The sequence below is a fragment of the Carettochelys insculpta genome, chromosome 25, assembly GCF_033958435.1.
Source record: "Carettochelys insculpta isolate YL-2023 chromosome 25, ASM3395843v1, whole genome shotgun sequence".
Lineage (NCBI taxonomy): Eukaryota > Metazoa > Chordata > Testudines > Carettochelyidae > Carettochelys > Carettochelys insculpta.
Window position 1 is genome coordinate 6,168,015 of NC_134161.1, and position 22,122 is coordinate 6,190,136.

General features: G+C 42.6%; 1 protein-coding gene across 1 annotated transcript in view; it reads right to left on the reverse strand.

Moving 5' to 3' along the window:
- The window catches only part of SIK2 (salt inducible kinase 2), a 97,168-nt gene extending 76,339 nt beyond the window's left edge, over positions 1–20,829 (reverse strand). The window contains exons 1-3 of the mRNA XM_074976756.1: positions 20,596–20,829; positions 10,931–11,047; positions 4,808–4,871 (exon numbers count right to left, since the gene is read on the reverse strand). Coding sequence (XP_074832857.1) covers positions 4,808–4,871; positions 10,931–11,047; positions 20,596–20,745 — 331 coding nt within the window. The 5' untranslated portion in view covers positions 20,746–20,829. The remainder of the gene's footprint in view (positions 1–4,807; positions 4,872–10,930; positions 11,048–20,595) is intronic.
- Positions 20,830–22,122: the final 1,293 nt, after the last annotated feature.

Below are 22,122 nucleotides of genomic sequence, written 5' to 3' on the forward strand. Positions count from 1 at the left end.
CCCTCAAATATACTGGCACGCCACCCCAGATTACCAAGCACTTTTAAAAAAAAATAAATAAAAAAAAAAGTTTAATAAGAAGATACAGAAATCCTAATCTAAAGTGCATTAGTTCATTTCCATTGGCCCAGGGAGCCCACTTTACACATTCAGTTTGGTAATCCTCAATCTCTCCTTTCTCTCCCCTGTTCATTAGGCACTGAATTAATCTCACACCAGTTACAAGACGACATGGTGCACAGAGAACAACAAGACCACCTGTGGCACCTTACAGACTAGCAGATACATTGGAGCATAAGCTTTCGTGTTGTTCACGAAGATCCAGACTAACACGGCTACCTCTGTGATAAGGTGCACAGCGTGATTCATACTACATGATTAGCCAAAGATTGTTGATGAAGGATAAAGAAATGCCACATTTCCAAATCACAAAGAACGAATATTAGCTCTGCCTTTTCCAACATGCTGATCTCAGGCATCTTCTCCCATTCCGAGATCCGCAATGTAAATGCTGAGAACACTGATTGTATCCCATCACAACTGAGACCACACACTATTCTGCTATTGCAGAAGAAAAGGCAAATTCTCACTCTCATCCTGTTCTCTTTCTGCACCCATTGTGTCCACAAAATTGCCTGTTGCTAATGTAACTAAACCTATACTCAAATATTCCCAACAACAGCCCAAGAGAAAAGGATGCCAAAATCTGCAAGGTTAAACTCCACCTGCTAAATCCTATAAGATGATTGGGAGCACTCTTTCAATAACATACTAGAAACAGTCTAAACAAGGTGACTCTTTCACTTAGCTACACAGGAATAGCCCTGGTTCTTTCTGATGCCTGCAGACTGGCAGATCTAAACCCTCATTACACTGAAATGTTGATATCCCAGAGTAACGTATGTGGACTGATTGCTCTAAAGACCTTTGGAAGCACAGCTGTGTTACATTATAACCCAAGATGGCCAGAAGTGACTTAAGCACCCAATACACAATGAGTTCTCTGCTTACTCTTCTCAGCCTCCTGTCATTTTAGGACAGCCCAAAGCTTTGGTGATTCGAAAAAAATATAACAAGTCTACACCAAAGAGTTAGGTCAACCCAGTTACATCATTCAGAGATGTGCAAAATTCACACATTGTTTTAATTCCAGGTGTACATAACCCCAGCTCGACAGACCTAGCTACCGCCTTTTGGGGCGGCGGATCCTACAATGGAGAACCATTAGCATCCTGTACAGTAAAATCTGCCCTCAAGGGCCACAACAGTGCTTCTACTGCTGTGCCAGTGTAACATTTCAACTGCAGACAAGCCTGAAGTCAACCTCACTTCATCAGCAAGCCAACAAGCCAACTCAAATCTCTATGGGAATAGTGAAAGTAAACCTTTATTCTCTGTTGGAGCCTCCAATTCTGCTTTGTGTGTTATAGGCAGCCAATCGTCAAAAGTTCTGTGGACTGATGAAGACTCATCTTCAGTTTCCAGTGCCAGCCACCTAATACAGCACCACTGACAACAAGAGAACCCACATTTTTAGGTACAAACCACAAGCACTAACTTGGCTTGCAAATATAGAGTATATCAAGAAGCAATAATACGGAAACACAACCCCTCAGTAATTTAGTTAGTGGCCTGGAATCTGCCAACTGCCTCTTAACTGCTTGAAGTCCCAAACTGTTAAGAGACCACCCTACGATTCCTGAGCTTCTCACCCCATATGAGCACAGACACAACTGAGGCAAACATATCCAGGAATGTGAGTGTCTACAGTATTGTGAAAAAAGATCTCCTAAAAGTAATTTAAAAATGAAGCTGCCAACCTTCTTTCGGAAATGTTCAGACACAAAAATACAGGCCTCTGTTAGGCAATTAATTCATTTGTTACTGAGGACGTTGTCAACTGTCTGCAAGATGAGAAAAAGCTTCCTTCAGATCTTACCCTAATGAAATGATGGAGATTCTTTATTTCCATTGTGGAAAGCACACTTTGCAGGAATGTCCTTCCACACAAAAGCCAAATTGCTTTTTTGTGGTATATTTAAGACATACTCTTGTGAGAGAACTGCTCATAATGCTCCGTACAGCTACCTTCAACTTCGCTGCTCACTCAGTTTTATTTGGTGTCAAGGAATTCTGGTCACTGGAAGATTCTGACCAAACAGGACTACTTTCTGATCCCATCAGTGACAACAGCCTGGGGAGCCAGCGGAAGCACTGCCTTCTACATAACCAATTGTTAGGTCAGAACCTCTGAGCAAATTATGTGTTTTCAACAGCAAGACTCTTCAGACTGGAAAACAGAACAGAAACAACAAGATGAAAGCATAAGGCCAATCTCTACACAGTCGTTTTCCTAGCTGTATGAAAGCTGCAATAATTGGCAATAGGGGAAAAGGACAGCAAATACCTCAGGGATGTCTTGTGAAATGCCAACTAATCCTTCATGGTAACTACAAACAGTAAAAAGCCATTTAAACACCCTTTGGGAGGAATGCTTCTCTTCCCAGAGAGCAAGCTTCTGACTTCTGGTGCACAACGCATGGCCTTTTTTAGCACGGTTGCCAATCTGATGGAGAGGGGACTCCAATTTATTTACCCATTCTTCTCTTCTATATAGCCAGAAGGATCAAGTCCCAGCATCTACAAGTTCCATTGTCCTTTGCTTCTGGAAGTATAGTGCACACATACAAATTTCTAGGCCAACTATTTTCACTAGTTAGTAATTTTAAAATTACTAAAAAGGAAAGGAAAATGTACAGGTTTCTTCTGGTAAGATGCCATCATTTGGACCAAATACCACCTGGGACTCAAAGATGCTTTGCGGTAACTTCTTTATTCAACATTTCCTCATGATCAGAGTCTTCCAAGACCAACAGAAGTGAAACTAGTAACAGAGAGAAAGCCGTGCTAGTCTATATACTATCAAAACAAAAAACAAAGCAGTAAAGTAGCACTCTCAAGACTAAAAGTAATTTATTAGGTGAGATTTGGCTTGGTCTAGTTTTTGGCTCCCGCCTTTCTGCTCTCTGATTTGCTCACCTTGATAGTTTTTTCCCCCCCTCTGATTTGTCAGCCTTGATTGCTATTTTTGGTTCTCTGTGCCTTGGGTGTTGGGTCTGTTCTGGTATGGCTGGGGTCTGCTGCACAAAAGCTCACCTAATAAATTACCTTGTTAGTCTTTAAAGTGCTCCTTTACTGCTTTTTTGTTTTGAGAAGTGAAACTCCTTTTTCAAGTATCTCAAAAGCAAAATGCCCAATTTTATTTAAATTAATGATCAATATCCAGTTCTTGCTGCAATTTCAGTGCTCACAGACAAAAATCTGAAACGAGGTCAGATTTACATTAGCTCAAGTTACCAGAACTTAAATGCCCATTGTAGACTGACTCTGGGTACCTGGGAATACACACTCCCCATATAAATAATGCTAAAAAGGTTAAGTCTGATGAATGAAAAAGGCTAGAAATAAGATAGCACAAAGCCAATTTCTATCCAAAGTTGTTTTAGCTTCATCTGACATATGATTCGGGCCACCGTTTATTGTGAAATAAGAACACTGGCATTTTATGTCACAAGCCTAAGTCCAGATCCTGATCGCCTTTAGACTGGTGAAAATATGATTGCTTTGTCTTCAACTCAGTTATACCATTGTAAATGAGATGAGATTATGGCCTACACTCTAAGGGCATACAGAATTCATAATAACTAAGTCTCTGGCACGGGTACAACTGTTCTGGCGCCCATAATTAAAAAGAGTGACATTGATAAATTGGAGCAGATTCAGAGAAGAGTCACAAATATGATTAAAGGTTTAGAAAACATGCCTTCTAGTAACAGGTTAAAAGGTGATTGGGTTACAGGCTACCCAAAATGGGGAACAACTACAGTAGGCTCTTCAATTTAGCAGAGAAAGGTAGAACAAAATCTAATGGCTTCAAGTTGAAAATAGGCACATTCAGAAAGGAAAGAAGGTGTAAATGTTTAACAGTGAGGATCACTAACCCACTAGAACAGTTTACCAAGAGCTGTGGCAGAGTCTTGATCACTGTACCTTCCTAAAATCAAGACTGGATGTTCTTCCTAAAATACCTGGCATCGGAATTATTTCAGGGGAAATAATTTAGCCTGTGTTGTATGGCGGGGGGGGGGGGGGCGCGCACGGGAGGGGGCCAAACTTGATGATCACAATGGTTCCTATCTTGGAATCGATGTATATTAAAAAAGTAATGTTGATCCAATCAACTCTCCCTAAAGGACATCATGTTTCCTGAACAGAATTTTGCTAACCGTCATGTTAAGCATTTACCTTCTTCAGAAATATTTCTGTACTTCAATTCATAAAATGAGGAAAACAGATTTAGTCTCACAGCTTTTCCTTGGCAGATAAATGAAAATGTGGGTCTTAAAGCATAAGTGTCCCTGAGGCTTCAATTTACGAAGAACAGGCAAACCACATATGGCCACTGGTCCATCTAGCCCAGCATCCTGTCTTCCAAAAGAGGACAAAGCCCAATGCTTCAAAGGGAACTAACAGAACAGGCAATTATCAAGCTATCCATCCCCAGTTGTCCAGACCCAGCTTCTGGCAGATGGCACATGCAGAGCATGGGGCCATTGATAGACTGATCCTTCATGCACTTAATTCTTTCTGCAGCCAGTTTTCTTCTGCCTTTCACAACATCCCTAGGCGACAAGTTCCATGGGTTGGCTGTGTTTTTATTTTATAAAAACTGATGAAGTTAATTGCAATAACAATCTGCAGAAGTAAATGATCTAGTACTATAACATTAAGATAGTCTCTTGCTTACCGAAAATTTCTCCGTTTTTGGCATATTCTGTCACAAGGTACAACATGCTTTTGGTCTCCATCACCTGTTCATGGAGAAATTGCACATTAGTTTAGTTTGAGAAGGGAAAAGAACCGAACAAACATAGCTAATTCCAGCCTTTCTGGCTCACAGGAAGTCGATTAAGGTCTCAACCCTGCAAACACATACAAAGGTGCTCAAATTTAGTCATGAGTGACTGCAACAGGGCTATTTGTGTGCTAAAGGTTATCCAGATTCTTAACTATTTTGCAAAAATCAACGCCTAAAGGACAACTTAAATTTGATTCTTAACCCCAAATAATAGCTAAGAGAAAGCGACAACTTCAAATGCCAATGGATGCAATGCACTTGGCTTCAACATGACCGTGCACCTGGGCTAACCTGTCTGAATGACTGTTCTGCTGAGCTCCTTTTCTGAGGCACTGGAGAATGGTCAGTGTCTGCAAACAGGGAAGAGGCTCGGAGCCCTTGCTGCCCTCAGTCGTCACAGTGGAAAAAACAATGCAATGCACATTGGGCAAAGACTGGCTAATCCAATAAACCATTAGATTCCACTGATACCATAATGTAACTGTGCAGTACAATAATGAACAATCACATTCCCCATTTATCCTTTCCGTAAATGTTACAAACACTGACTTCTTTTCTCAGACATCAAATAGCCCTTCTGCTGTTTGAGCATACTTTTCCACAGGAACAGACTGCCTTCCATTTGAAAATACTGGGCAAAAAGCGACATCTCTAAATTTGACATTGAAAATGCACCATGTCCCAAACAAGCAGAATTCACCCGAGAAGTCGGGACACAAAGTTGCCATTTTAGAGGCAGATTTCTTAGCAGATTACAGTTTTTCTTCTTAAACCTCACGTAAGCTCACTCTTTTAAGCTCTCCTTCAGGAGATCACACAGGTAGCAAGACGAAGGACAGAGGAAAACAAATTGACGATTTTTATTTTCAATACAGATTTTCATTCTTCAGCAGGTCTCAACAATTTGAGTATCAGTCACATTTTGGGCTTCAACTATTTTAACAAAACTGAGCAAGTTGTCAGCACATCCTCCCTTAAATTTATTTTCCTGCTTTTTGTTTCTTCACAACGTCAAAATTATTGCAACAGGTTCCAAAAAATGTGTTTTTCTTCCTAAGTGGTTTTATATTCATTTCAACGTGTCCTTGCAGCCATGCTGATGCCAGAATATTCAAGAGACAAGAGGGGTGAAGTAACACCTTTCACTGGACCATCTCTGTCAGTGTATGAGACATGTTTGAGATACACAGAGCTGAAGAAAAGCAGGCAAGAAGTACTTTAAAGACTAGCAAAATAATTTATTCGGTGAGCTTTCGTGGGACAGACAAAAGCTCACCGAATAAATTATTATGCTCATCTTTGAAGTGCTACTTCACTGCTTTTTGTTTTGATAGTATATAGACTAGCACCGCTCTCTCTCTGTTGATATGCCCCTGCAAATGTGCTCTGCTTCCCTTGATAAACTTGTCTTTCACCAGCAGAAGGTGGTCCAGTAAACAAACTTACCTCTTTCATCTTGTCTCTTGCGTATCTTTATGAGAAAACAATAAAGCCAATACAAATTAAGCAAAATGTCAGATAACACGCTATAGAAACACCACATTGGCTGATCTTCAGAAAGTCCAACCATATCTGGGTCCTCATTTAATTATGCAAAGGTCCACAGTGCATTTTGCCTGAAATTTTATTTTTTAAAAGAAATTATGCAAAGGCTGGTTGTTTTTTTAACCTAGCATCTGGAGGAGGCAGGAAACTTCAACATTTGCTACACTAGCAAGCCATGAATTTGGTCCCCATGACACAGATCTGAGTCCAGCCCCCTCAAATAGGAAGCTCTGAGACTCATATTGTAGACATACTACCCCCATAGGCACATTACAGATAGATCAAAAACACTCAACGTTTTTGACACGCTAACGTTACTTTCATCTACTTACCTATCTACCAAATGTATTTCTAATGTGCCAATGACAATAATATCTAGGAGGCAAACATAAAATTAAAAGTTGCAGAACCTCTGTCTTCAACTGTCCTTGCTTCCCTCCAGTCCCTAATTTAACTGCTTTCCACTCCTCCCTCTCCCTCTTTTTTTGTGTGTCATTCATTTAGGAGATTGTGGTGAATCTTGCTTATGCCAGCTACTAATTTTATCCCCTAACATTTGCCTCTATTCTATGAATCACCAGCTGATTTTAAAAGGAAGTGCCAGACTACTTCCCTTAACATGAAATTAAAGCTAAACAAGACATGGCTAAATCAAGCCCTTTGTCTTTATTCAGCGGAATAATTCTGTCACCAAAGGGCTGATCCTTTATGTGAGCAATCCCGTGGCTTTTACAGGGCCTCAATTTGAATGTAAAGGGTTTTATTTTTTAGTGTCTGCAATTTGAGTTAAATGGCTTTCCTGCATGGCATTTCAAATACAAAAATCAGATAAAGTTGGCCTAAATTTATTAAGAAGTTGTTGACAGGGGATCAAGGACCAAAAAGTAGATTCTGTAATATATACAGATTTACATTCAGACTGATAATCTTCTCTTGCTATACCAATACCCCAAAGTACCACAGAATGACAGCATGAAGAGAAAATGAACGATACCAGTAACAAAAATGAAACCAATTAATACATATTTAACCTCCAACTACAGAGAAACACAAAAAGCAGGCAGCATAAACAGTGAAAAGTATAACAGATAAGTCTTTCAAGCCCACTGTTCGATTGCATAGGTTCATCAAGTCTTGAACTTAGAAAAAGCTAGAGATAAATGCTACAGAAAAACTACAGACGCTAACAAATAGAACCTACTCAATGTGGCTGATTTCCCCTGAGCCCTATGTGCCCTCCTATGTCCAAACTTATCTTCATGCACCCAAAAACTGTCAGGATACACTTGCTAAAATAGGTGGATACGTTTGTGCCCACTGAATAAACAAGCTTAACACACTGCTGCTGAGAGGAGTGAAGGTTTACGTCTCCTTGTGGGATGAGGGGGATCAGTAGAGGCAGTAGTGCCTATTCAAGTGTACAGATCTCACGCATCTTGGTGAGGAGGCAGCAGTGGTTCTCAGTGTCAGACTGGTCAATTGGCTCCAAGACAGTCTTGGATGGTTTCTGGTCCTTGCCTGATATTCCGAAAATTTTTGTCACTTTTGAACTCGTATGTTGCATGCCACCTGGCAGGGGCATTGGCTGAGAGGAGCTTAGAAACCACACCAATCTTGGATGTCAAACTTCACTCTGGATGCTCTGAAGTCCCTCTCACTGACTGAGTTAATATCAATTCACCTGAGAGTTTGTAGACTTGGTTGTTGAGATGGAAAAGGAACTGATTCAGCCATTGACTGAACCATTAAACCACCATACTTGCACACTCAGATGCTAGCATATGTACTGGCAGAGATGCATACACACTATATGCTTGCTCTGTACATAGACAAAGCTTGTGCACTGAAAATGTTGGGCTGGAAAAAAGAGTTACCAGATATTGGCTCAATGACTAAAAACTACATTGTGCTTTTACCATCTGACCGGTATGACTGGCAGCGTGTAGCTAATATAGCCCCAGAAGCAGTGCAAGGAAGGCATCACGCCTCCAGGTAGAGAGTTATCTGCTAGTGGTACATGATAATAGCTTACCTAAATGCTCTGTACCATGTTTCTCATTTTGAGAATATGTTCATAATTCCCCCTTTCTCTTACCCACTAACACATGTAGATGCAGAAGTGTTACGGTCAAAAGCCAGAGGACCAAACTTATTAAGTAATGGCCTGTGAGACAATGACGCCTCTTCACTTCCACGTTACTCACAGGCAATACCCGTTGAGAAGCCTACCCTTCGAATCGTCACGTGAGAGGAGAAGAAGAGGATGCTGAGGATCCAATCACCATGTATTATCCCAAGACCCTGCCTGGGGATCCAGATGTCACATCAGTTTTTAGTTGGTAGGCACTGGGTAAAGCCGAGGATCCATTCTTTTGCTATCCCCGCCTCCATCCCAGAGCTTCCTCTAGTTTTCTAGGTTTCTTTGGAGAAAATGGGATATGTAACATTTCTTTACTACTCTACCCTTGCCTTGGCCTCCACTTGACTTCACTTCCCTTGCCTGTAGTTCCCGGGCTGTCCCCGCTCAAAGCAGAATGACACCCTGATATTATGAGACAAGATGGTGTTAAGTCATTACTAATTTCATACAGATTTTGGTTCAGCACCTGTGTGTATACTTTGAAATTCTGGCACAATGTGTCAGGTTCTGATGCCAGCCAGAGTGTCAGCATTACGGATACACAACACCATCCTGACATCTGGCAACACAACATCTCTGTGCTTCAGCCTTCAAAATTTAGTGTGCACGCAAGGAATTAAAAAAAAAAAAGTCTTCTGAAACTGCCCTCCCTCTCTCTCATCCTTTTTATGCCAAAGTCTGTTAAATTGTCAAGGCACAATAGTATAAGGAAAGGGCAGTTTGAACTTGAACTCCAAATCTCCACAACTGTATCCCAAACCCAAACATCAACTGAAAAAAGTCAGCGGATACAAAAAGCTCTTCAGAATTACACAAATAGGTTCACAGACAACATCAAAGGTGGATCTGCAGTCTCACAGCATACTGTGTCTACACAGATTTATTCATGGCTTAGAAAAAATGAAGATCCAAGCCACCATTTGCCCTGGCTCTTGTATACTAACTTACACCAAAGCTGACAGGAAAGACAGTATTTTCCAGCCACTTTGCGCTGATCTCAAATGGCTGTACAACAATGAACTAAATGCTGAATTTTAAGGGGAACTGGCCAGTTCAAAGGATTGCATTCAACAATCTTTCACTTACAGGTTGTTGGCTTGAACTGACAATTCCTACTTATTGGCAAAAGGGTAACTTCTCTGAGATAGGTAGGTTCAGTTCAGATCCCAGTGGACAAGTCTTGATAAGATTTATCGACGAAGGTGCCAAAAGCTCTGGCAGTGATTCCCTCAACAGAAGGAAAAAACAAAAACCAATGACCGTTTTCAGTCTCAGTTCCACACTGGTGACATTAGGGTCACAAGCACTAGATGTTTGGCTGCATGTGTGTGTCCATTCTCTGTGCCGCCTCTGTACAGATAGTCAGTACAGCAGACCTTGAGGAATCCACTCAATGACCTCAAAATCCTTTAAGATACGAAGGCACAAGGCCATGTTTACTGTTCACAAGTCACAGTGATAACATCTGGCAGACTCTACAAGGATATTAAGATGAGTATTGCCTGTAACAATGAATACAATTCATTAAATAAGGGGTCTTTTCATTTCCCTCCTTGGTTGGGCAGAGAGGCTTCCTCTGAAAAATTTTTACACCCCAATCTAACCAAGTTAGATGTTGCCCCTTTGACATATTTAGGTGCCACTTTTTGACGGAGTCAGGTCCACCCATTACCCTTGAGTATCTCTGTATTTATTACACCGTCATTCTGACCTTATTTTTAAGATGGATCAACATGTCCCACTATTTTGGGGGAATGTATCTGCTAATAAGGTATTGTGCTACCACATTTCTGTATCGAGTACACTAGTTAAGAATGTGTTTCTCTGTAATATTAACCCCACTGTCTCCAGATTCTATGAGCAGGTCTGCCACTTGCTCACAGCTAATGTTTATATCAGCAAAGTTTTGATCACTAGTGTAGCTCAACCTCAGGCCTCCTACCAGGCTTATGATAAAGGACATCAAGCATAAGCCCATGTTTCTACTATAGGCACACAGGCAAAGTAACGTGAACAAAGCCTGACTGCCACTGCTCATTCTGTACTTGCTCTCCGAACAAACAGAAAGTTCAGTCTATCATCTATCACACTTTTTTTAAAACTGGATCTGCGCGAGACAGACATGAATACAAACCACAGAATGAATTAGGCCAACATGCTGTGTACACACACTGATTAAACACACACCCAAAAACAACAACAAGCCAAATGCATACTACAAATCAGCAACCCAAAAAATGTCACTGATGCAAAGGACTAGAGACCCACAAATATTATACACAAGATCACGTGGCAGAAGGAATATGCAAGACGACTTGTAACTGTACCTGGTAGAGTTTTATTATGTGAGGGTGGTCAAGCATTTTCATTATCTGCACTTCTCGATAGATCTTCTCCAGGTTCACTACATCCAACTGAGATTTGTCAATTATTTTTATTGCCACCTGTAGTCAAAGAACAAAAATTCTTTAAATCAACTTTTTCTCATCTTGTCTACCCCTGCTTGTGAGCAGGGCACCAAATGACACTCTGGCTCATTTTGTTATTTCAAAAATATACTCGCTAGAGTTTAGAATTTGACAATTCACTCATAAAAATAAGGCATGCTGTTGTTGGTCTGTGAAATCACCTGCTGACCAAGATCTCTATGGCATTATCAACTGGTGAAGATAGTACCAGCAGGCAGAGAAGCAGAGACCTCAAGTGCTGCTTCACTTGCGCATGTGAGCTAGGGGACTGAAGTAATAAATGGAGCAACTGCAGCATGGGAACCCAGAAGCAGTACCAAGATAAAGCAGTTTGAGACATCTTAAGGTATCAAGTTACTATTTGGCAATGTGCAAGGAGATCCCAAACTAAAACAAGTTAGTATTTTATTTGAAAATACACCAGTAAAAGCTTCAATTACAGCTCGCTTTGCTACTCTCGACCCTAATCCTGTTTACATTTAGGCACATGCTTACGTTCATGCATGTAAATTGCTCCAGGGAGCTAGGATTTCACTCTTACATTTTAAATAAAGTTCTGAATACACGTTCTTGACTCAGAGCACGCAATCAAAAATATTGAGCTCATAATTTGGAATGTTACAGATTTTTATTGAATTGTGCGATTAATATTCTAGATACCAGGATTCTGTAATTAACTTCTTCAGAAAGCATTTAAAAAAAATCTCTGCAAGGAAACTCTTGTCACTTACAGAGAGCACTGAGTCCATGATATTTTTAGAAGCTAGTTTGGGGTCTGCCTGACCTCATTCCCAGTCAGTACTGGAGAACAGAGTTAAAATATAACTACATATACTTAAGGACTCCCAATTTTACCAATTAAGAAAACAAATCTTAGGCACTGTAAAAACAGAAAAGAAATACTGAGACTATTAAAGATAAACAGTATGTCTCACCTAGACTATCATGTTAAAAGTACAGAGATAACAAATATCAGAACCACTGAAAGACTTCCATGGCAAAGATAATCAAAATAAGCCTAATCTTTTGATAAGAACCCATGAGAAAGTTTATAAAAGAGTGACTGATAAAGTAAAGTTTCATCAGTCCCGATATTCCAAGCCCTCAACATAACTCATCACTCCCTCTATAACCTTAACCTACAAAGATGCATTTCCCAGGAACCACGCATGACTCTTAAGCTTCGTCTACATTACGAGATAAATCTGAATGTAAGGGAGTTTGCTTGATTGTACCAACTGATTGTCTTCACTGTAAATACCATTAACTCAATTTAGAAAGCACTAGTATTGATAACATAATATCAGAACTGGGTGGGTTTAGCATCAAGTTCAAACGAAGGCGAGTGTGGAAGCACCATGTCTTTGAAGTGAACTCATTAACCTTCAGAGGCTGACTGGCACTCCTGCACCTGGCTCCCAGTTCCCTGCCACTTGCAGGAGCCGGGAAACTGACACTGCAGCACCTGGCTCCCTCTTTCTGCAAGCCAGCTGCAGAAGCACTGTGCAGTTTCCCACCTCTCCCAAACTGTGGGGACCCAGCAACCGGGCAGCAGGGTGAGAGCTGCCAGCAGTGGGGGGTGCAGCAGGGACCAGGGGAGGGCAAGAATGCAGGGCTGAGGGAACTGTGGGATAGGTTCCCACAATGCACTTCTGCAACAGTCAGAGTTTGGGCACTCTAATGTGGCAACACTAACTTGACTTTGTGGGAAGTGAGGATACTCAAAACCAGATTTATAAAACCCAGCATTCTAAAATCAAATTTATCTGGTAGTATAGACGTAGCCTCTACTATAGGGACTGGCTAGCAAGTACAAGAGATACCTACCTTGCAATGATTTCAAAGCACAGGTGGTGGACCTTATTACCTAAACAACACTTTCCAAGGCCATCACTGCATTTGGAAGTTCAACTGACATTCTTCAAGACAGATATTTCTGTGGGTGCTCCACTTTGGTCAAGTTGTGTCCCAATGCCTTTGACCAGAGACTGAAAGCAGCACCCACCCCTTCCACCTTCTGACCATGCCCATGCTCTGCCTGCTTCACAAGCAGTCAATGTATAAATAGCATGTGTATGATCGTGGCTCCTCAGGCAGGTAGTGGAGCGCCCACAGGGACACTCATTTCGAACAACAGTTACTGCACAGGTGAGTAACCTTGTCTCCTGCTGCTTTTATAAATCAAAGTTTTATAAATGAGAAATGTGTAAGTAACAATTACATCTTATCACAAACAAAGTACGCATACACTTACACTCTCCTAAAAATGAAATAATGGCTCGTCGGTCCAACTACGAGCTCTTGCTTCTTGAAAGTTCTGGGTTTTCTGTTTGGCTCAATCTGCACTTGCATTCCTCTTTCAGAAGAGGAATGAAAATGGGGGAAAAAAAATCAAAAATGCAAATGAAGCACTGATTTACATCTCTCATGCTTCATTTGAATACTCTTTTCTGAAGAGATTCTTTCGAAAGAAAAAGAGCAGTGTAGATGGGGCTCTTTCAAAAATAAACCCCTATCTTCGAAAGAACCCTTCTTCCCATTTTGTTTCAGACACCGAGCCCATGATTGCTGATGAGGACATAATATTAGCCTTCTCATACCAAAAAAATCAGTCTCAGAATCTAAAGCAAAATGCATTTGCACTGGAGACCAGCATGGTACATAATCTTAGCATAGAAAACCTACTGTACTAGAATGCTATATATCCCACACTATTAAATAGCTGTTCATTGCAAAAATTTTTGTCACTAACATGTAACACTGTTGCTCTGAGAACACTGCACTTACAGCTATATAACTGGAAAATACCTGTGTCACGTTTACTTCTCACTTAGCATATTTAGGTTGTTAAGGAACCTGACACGCCAGTCCTTCTTGTGCAGTCTGAAAAGGTCTTTATTGCTTTAGTGCAATTATAAGAAAGTGTCCTTTTAACTTACATCGGATACTATGTTTCCATATATAAGCATAATTAAATTAAACATGATTCAAACAAGTTTTAAAAACGCAGTTTGGGTCACAGGGTTGTAGCCTTACAACTTTCCTTGGTTAGAGATACAGCTACAAAGACCCAACTGTGTTTAAAAATGCAAATAAGTTGTTTACAATTAAACTAAAGACCAAGTTACGCAGCTGTATTAGGTGAACTGTTATAAGCCTGAATGGGCAGTTTGCAAAACATACAAATCCTGAAATTAGCATCCAATCCCTCTTCCTTCCTGTGATTTAGTTATTAATACAAACAAAAAGACATGTTTTTTTTTTTTCTCTCTTATCCCTGGCTGTCCCTAAGGTTTCCCTCCAGTACCTCCTCTGCTCTAATGTTCTTTCCAGAGAATCCATCACTATCTTTTTATTTCCATTCTAGATGGAGTTAAAAAGCTATCCCCACAAAGAGAACAGTAACAGAGAGGTAGCCACGTTAGTCTGTATTCTAACAAAACAAAACCGGCAGTCATGTAACACTTTAAAGACAAACAAAATTATTTATCAGGTGGTGATGAGCTTCCATGGGACAGTTCCACTACTTTGATGTGAAGAAGTGGATCTGTCCCATGGAAGCTCATCACCATCTAATAAATTATTTTGTTAGTCTTTCAAGCGCTACATGACTGCGGGTTTGTCTTCCCACAGAAGAAGTTAAATAAATGTACATCAGCAGCTTTACACAGTATTCTATCACCCACTGTGAGGGTAGCTCAACAGATGAGCTCTGCCAGCCTGTTAAAAATCCATGAACATGCATGTCACCGCTTCAGTTAAATGTTTAAAACACAAGATTCAGTGTAGAAATCACTCTCAACATGACATTTTAAATCAAAGAAATACTGTGTGGCACATGTAATTATACAAGGCTAAATGATTTTTTTATTTTGCTACATGCTATTTTGTTCTTTTGAATTTCTGAAATAAACCCACATGTGCTACTTTTGCTAACCAGGAGCAACTGTTTATCAGCATCACAAAAAGAGCTCACATCAAATAAGTGTACACCAATAAATTAAGGCTTCTTATTTCTAGTTCATCCAGAGATTTTGTAAAATAAAATGTAATGGGTACAGGTGCTAGCAGTTTTTCTTGAAACAATGCAGTTGGAGGTGCTGCTTATTGCAGAAATACTCTGCTCCATATTTTTAATACAGGTTGAAGTTTTATATTAGAATTGATTTTCTACATAATATATGGCTAAACATCAGACTCCTTTGTTCCAAAAGTTTCAATGTAGATTTCGTAATTCAGGACTGAATTTTTTTTTTTTTTTTTTTTTTTTTTGCACCCTTTGTCAGACCTTAAGGTTTAGAGAAAAACCACTAGGAGACACTATGCAACAACATATAAATGTGAACGGGAACTTAGCATTGCACTCATTTTCACCTGCTATCTTAAGTGTTTTTATCAGAACAAAACAAATAAAAACCTATTTAGTTCAAACTGGAGCTGCTGCTTCTCACTATAGCAAAGTGTTCAATTTTACCTTGTCGTACTAAAAACGGCTGAACTCTTCTCTCTCAGCGATTCTGAATACATAGCTCACAAGCAACCACAAATATCTTGCAGACATGTCATAACACACATCTCTCCAGCATACTGAGCAAAGGCTTCCTTGGTACATAACTGAATTCTCATTTCTCCAGCATGGTCAACCTCTATCTATGGCAACACTACCCAATGCACAAACCAAATTAAGGACAGTTATGCAGGTCACATGATTCTACCATACATTTAGGTCACATCTGCAAATCACTCTGTATTTAGCACACCTTTACCCAGTACCACATGCTACTTTACAGCATTTACTTACCCTTAATCATGCAAACCAAAAACTGTTTTTAGTTCTCTGTGCCTTAAATATTGAGTCTGTTCTTTGTATGGCTATGGTCTGAAGAAGTGGGCCTGTCCCACAAAAGCTCACCTAATCAACTATTTTGCTAGTCTTTAAAGTGCTACTTCACTGCTTTTTGTTTTGATGGTGTACAGACTAGCATGGTTCCCTCTCTGTTACTGTCCTGAAAAATGGGGACTTACCAGTAACAAGTTTTTACAATAGTTCATGGAGTGATAGCTTAGTAGAAAGATGACTAACTATTTGAGTCAAGTTTAAAGCCTGTATTTTGTAGAAACAGTGCCAGAGGTTGCTAATGCATTTGTATTTCCTTTATTCTTTAAAATTCCAGAGGATGTCATTGTATTATGAGACAGAAATTGCGGCAGATTCATTCTGATGTTCTCTACCCTTCATCTTTATACTTCATCTCACTACTTAGCTCCCACCTCAAAACTAAACAGTACTAATTTTTCTGAGCTTTCCTTATGACTCTTACATTGCTTCTAATTATTTCTGTCGTCATCTCCTATTTTTCGTATGTCCTCCTAAACAAGCACCTCTCCTGTTTCTACCACTCGTGCTCATAAACCGACTTCTCTGATCATAGGATATTTCTGTTATAACAAAGCTGCACTGCATGCAAGAGTCTATCAAGAAGGCAGCTGCCTCTTCTCACACATCTAGCACAGACTGATCTTAGATGCAGGCTATAGGACTATGTGAAACATGGTTGAAAATAGACAAATGTAGGAATTACTATTCAACATTTCTTCACTTGAGTGCACAAAAGCAAAATTAAGGTTACCGTTATAGCAATTTCACACTTAATTTTAGAGCTACTTTGCCATACTCAACTTTCTGGGCTCCCTTTTCTTCTTATGTACACATTCTGTTTCAGTCTGATTTGACTTTATACTTGATTAATTTCATGACAAATAAGATTGAGGGCTGCACTGTTTCATACAAAGGATGGAATCTGTGTGTGAATCAGATTTATGTACTTTATAGATTTTGCATTTTTAAAAGGAGATAGTAAAACAGTTTTACTTTTTGCCCAGCATTACTTTGGTAGATTTATATCAATGAAGACAAAAGGAGCCAAACAGCTCTATAGAGGCATGGCTGCATGAAACAAACCTGTGACTGCAAAGCTTTTATGCCAAAAAGAAAGTAAACAGATTCATTATGTCAAGAGCTAGAGCAGGGAGACAGAGGGAATCACACACAGGAAAGTCATCACAAATACTTTTCCCAAACAAGCTTCAGCAAAAATACAGGACTGCAATGGAAGCATGCACATGAATTGTTGCTGCAACTCTGATTCAGTTTACAGTATAGGAGATTAAATTTGAAGTGAGCACAGAGCGACTCCTGAAATATGCATAAACACAGTCACACCCTGTGTTTGAACATTCTCCCATCCAGAAGAGTCATGAGAGGCCAGAGCTGATCAAGAGCCTTTCCGACTTCTTGTGTGTGTAGTTGGCACTAAAGTAAGTGGAACTGGGAGAACTCACACTGGCCTGAATTTGAACAACTTACATTAATGGCGCTTAGTCAGAAGCAAAGTGTCCTTTTCCATTAGTGAAAGTTAATCGGGTCCTTCTCCCTTGCAACCCAGCTAGCTGCACCTACAGAACAGGATAAGTTCTCCCTAACCCGATGTTATATTTCTTGTTGCAGAAATAACCGTGGTGCAAAATAAGCCGTTTAACCACAAAACTTCAGAAAGGGAAAACCTGCGAAAAAGTTATGGGAAACTTTTGATGCGGGTTTCATTTTAGCTTTATTATGTGAAACAGCTGTCATTCATCATAACTTCACCCTGGAATCATCCCCATCCTGGCAGTAGCAATTCATGATGTGAACTATAAAAAGAAATTTTAGACTGAGCACAAGATACAAAGCCCTAACAAAGAAGCAAACCTATTTAACCAAATTTAAACATTAATGGTAACATTTGCTAAAGTTTTTAGAGTATAATTTATTAATTTCAGCCATTTTTAAGCTAACAACTTACATCAAAAAATATTGCCACACAGTTTGGACTCAGTTGAGATGATTTTAATTTTCACAAAAACCAAGAGATCTAATTTTCCAACTACAATGAAAATTTTAGACCCTTTCCAATGCCACTGAGACAAGGCACCTGAAAACTAAAACAAAAAAACAAAAACACAAACCACAAACAGGTTTATCTACTCCCATATAAGGAAAATACTAAAAACTAATAGCTTAGGGCTTTCCCCCACCTCTTAGATTAAAAACTGCTCTACGACCTTTTTAATGTTTAATGACAGCAGTCTGGATCCACCTTGATTTAGGTGGAGCCCATCATTCCTGTATAGGCAGATGGGATGCTGGGCTGGATGGACCTTTGGTCTGACCCCAGTATGGCCATTCTTATGTTCTTAGGGGTGAAGAATCCCCAGCCCATGGTCCAAATGTGCTGTGTGCCCTGTCTGGCTCTGAACCCCAAAGCTCAGGGCTCCTCTCCACAGCATCTGGCCAATGGTGGGGTGAAAGGTGTGGAGCCATGAGCCCCAAGGGCTGGATCAGGCAGAACGGAGACTCTGCTGGGGATCAGGAAGAGGCTCCAGGCTGTGGTCACTGCTCTTCTCCCACCCAGAACTCCGGCCAATCAGAGTAGTGGAGGGAGATGCCTGGGAGCAGGGGGTGCACAGCAATGTGCATTCGGAGGCACTCAAAGTTAATTGCACCCCTTCATACAGATCCTGTGTCCCCAAGCAGACTTTGTCCCCGATTCCCACTCGCTTCTTGCCCGCTCCTTCCAGACCCCTCACCTGTTCCTCGCAGACAAGACACCGACATCCCAATCCCTCACACCCAGACCCAAGTCCCTCTCCTGCTCAGACTCCCCATCCCTACCCTGCTTCTGCCCCTCCCCTTGCATATCTCTCACCTCCACCCTGAGCCCCCCCTTCAGGCTTCTTACCCCCAACCTTCCCACACCTAGACTCCCAACTCCCAGCCCACTCCTGTACCCCTTCTCATCTCCTACACTCTCGTCTTGCCCAGATCTACCAGCCCTCTTCTACATCCCCCTTGCCTGGATCCCCCACCCACAGCCTGCTCTTGCACCCTACTCCAACGCCTTCCTTTAATACTTGAGATTTCCACAGAAGCACAGAAATGTAGGTTTGGAAGGGACCTCAAGAGGTCAATACGACTATGCACATTACTTTGAAAAGTGACCACTATTATGTGCCTGCAACAATTTTAACAGCCAAATTACAGTTAAAGTTAACTAATTGAGACTCATCAAACTTGTAAAACTTAAGATCAACGTGAATGAAAGATTACGGTTTTCAATTTGTTTACTTTGTGCTTTTGACATAAAACCACTCAGTTTCTTTGTGTGAGGAAAAAACAAGAAGTCTTGTGAAACTCCTTTTTGTTCTTGCAGCTATAGACTAACCGGACTACCTCTCTGATACTTTGTGTGAGGAAATTATTCATGCTACTCCAGGGCAAAAGGTTTGTTTTAAAATAGGAAATAAGACCATATAAAACAGGCAAATAACTTAAAACCAGCTACTGCAACTGAAAGTACCTTTTTTTTAAACCTTTATTACTTGATGATGTTGCAAGGTGACTCTTCCCTCAGATATTTAATATTTTACAAGTATGCCTAACTACATTTTTACCCATGTGGACTACAGTTTAATTATAGATGAAACATGAAATAATTATAGTTTTCTGAGACTGGCATTTATTGGACAACTTACATTGCTGTTTTTAATTTAGTACCCAGACAGGCATGCAATGGAATGACATGTGAGGGAATCATTCTTCAAACTGCACCACTAAAGCTGGCCCTACACCTGAAGCTGGTGTTCAGAACACAAACCTGACAGCAGGATAAGGGCTGAAACCTGCTGTGGTTTATTTTCGCTGGGGATTGCCAGAGCAGAACCCAGGCATCTCTAGTTTTTGGCATTTTTATCCCCAGCACCTGTGGGTTTGCCACTTCAGTCATGAATATAAACAACTTGCATGCAACAAATTGTGAGAGCCCCAGCCCCTCTTTCCTAACAAATCGAGCGCTGCAAACCTGTTCTGTAACAAGGACATCGGCTACCTGGCAACAGCTCCTCCTTAACTGACCACCAGAGCCTCGGGGGTGCACAGCACAGGCGTTAGCCTGTAGCCTCACACACAACAGGCAGTCTTGCGGCACCTTGCAGCCTAACACACACAGTAGCTCTGGAGCTCCCTCGGATGACGCCCTGTTATTTGTGCCCATCACACCAGCAGCGAAGCAGGTATTGTTCTCAACGCCGTGACAGCCGGGCAGCCCCGGGGCGGGCTCTGCACCGCCCCAGCGCTTTCCTCGGTCACCGGCACGAGCGGGCCCCAGGAGAAAACAAAGCCAGGTCCTCGTCCGGCCGGCACGTGCACCAGGGCACGGCCAAGACGGGCTGACCTCGCCCTCGGCCGGCTGGGCCCGGGGCCGCCCCCCGCGGGGAGCTCTCTCTGCTTGGGGGGCGAGAGGCAGGGGACTGGTTCCAGCCCCAGGACAAAGGGGGCCGGCGGCAGCGCCTGGCGCCCCTCCCCCCGCGAGGCAGACGGGGAGTGGGACCCGCTGGCGGCGGGGGAGGGGGGGCTGACCGCTACCCGTCCCCTCGCGAGCCGGAGGCCGGGCCCGAGGGAGGCCCAGTTCGCCCGCCCGCCTCACCTCGCTGCGCGTGATCCGGTGCCGCCCCAGCTTCACCACGGCGAAGTTGCCCTTCCCCAGCGTGCCCTCGATGTCGTAGAACCCGACGCGGACGGGCCCAGGCCCGCGGGGCAGCAGCGCGGGGGGCCGCCGGGGCTCGGCCATTACCATGCTGGGCTCGGGGGGCGGCGGCGGCAGCAGCGGCTCGGTCAGTCTGTGGCCGCGCGGCGCCTTGCAGCCCCGCCGCCCCGCCCCCCCTCGCGTCACCGCTCGCGTCAGCGGAGGCGGGGTCTCGCCATGGCAACCGTAGCCACCGCCGCCGGAGGATCAACGGCCGGCTGCGGCTGTTCCCTGAGGAGCGCCCCCTCCCGCCGACAGCGGGGGCTCCCCACAGCGCTGTCCCAGCTGGAGCGCCTTCCCCCGCCGGCCTGAAGAGCGAGAGCTCGCCCGTGCTCACCCCCTCCGCTGCAGTGCCCAGGCGCCTGGTGTCTGGGGGAGGTCCACGGGGGGACACCCTATTTAGCAATTAACATTTTGGCTGGGGCGATGCACCTCCCATCTGCTACCAGGAGTCCCCTGTGGCTGTTCCCCCCCCTTGCACCCAGCCCTACTGCACAGCATTCCCCCACCCCAGTTCCCACACCCTCCTGGCCCCCCACCCCTCGGTCTGACCCTTGTAACCCCTTACTTGGGGGCTGCTGTGTTGTTGGGGGGCAGCTGCCAGGCATTCCTGTCCCCCACCAGCCCACAGGGCCTAAAGGGTTTAGCGCGCACAGTGTTAGATGGGCCTTAACCATGTGCAGAATTACCCCCAACCCTGGAAGATGCCACCACACCCTTGGCCAATAGCACAGAGCTCCAGCCAGAAGCCAGGCTACCCAGCATTGCTTCACTAAGCAAACACGTGCTTGTGTTAGGCTCACCTGGCTGGGTGCTCCAGTGCTAGGCACTGTACAAATCAGTAAGACATCATCCCTGCCCAACACAGTGGGCCATGACCCCAGAGCTCCATATCACGCTGAGCCTTTTCCTACGACAGAAGTAGTGATACTTGCACTGGAAGATTTATTACATGAACCATTTGCAGGGAAAGGTCCAGCAGAAATCATTAATGAGCAGAACAAAAGGAGCTTCCCCGTCTACTTCTCCAGCCTGGGCCTGGGCTTGCTCAAAAAGCAGCATTCCCATGCAGGATGGGGATCCTCCACCCTGATTCAATTCACACCTTAACCAAGGACAACAGGGAAACAGTTGCTCACCTTCCAGGCTACTGTTTCTGGATGCAAAATAACCTCCTCTCCCATGACAGCAGCATTTCAGATGGGCTAGGGTCACATCTGGAGGGGAATGCACCCAATACATACACCCCTCCAAGTCAGCTAAGAGCATGGAGTTCTTGCCATGATCTGTGTTGCCAATGGGCCAGATAGGGCTCAACAGTGAGAACCCTGAAAGCTGGATTGGAAGCTTTGATTACTGTTGAATGCTGAATTTTTTTCACACCGAAGAGGTGGTTTAAATATGTCTTGCAAGTTTGATGTTAAATAA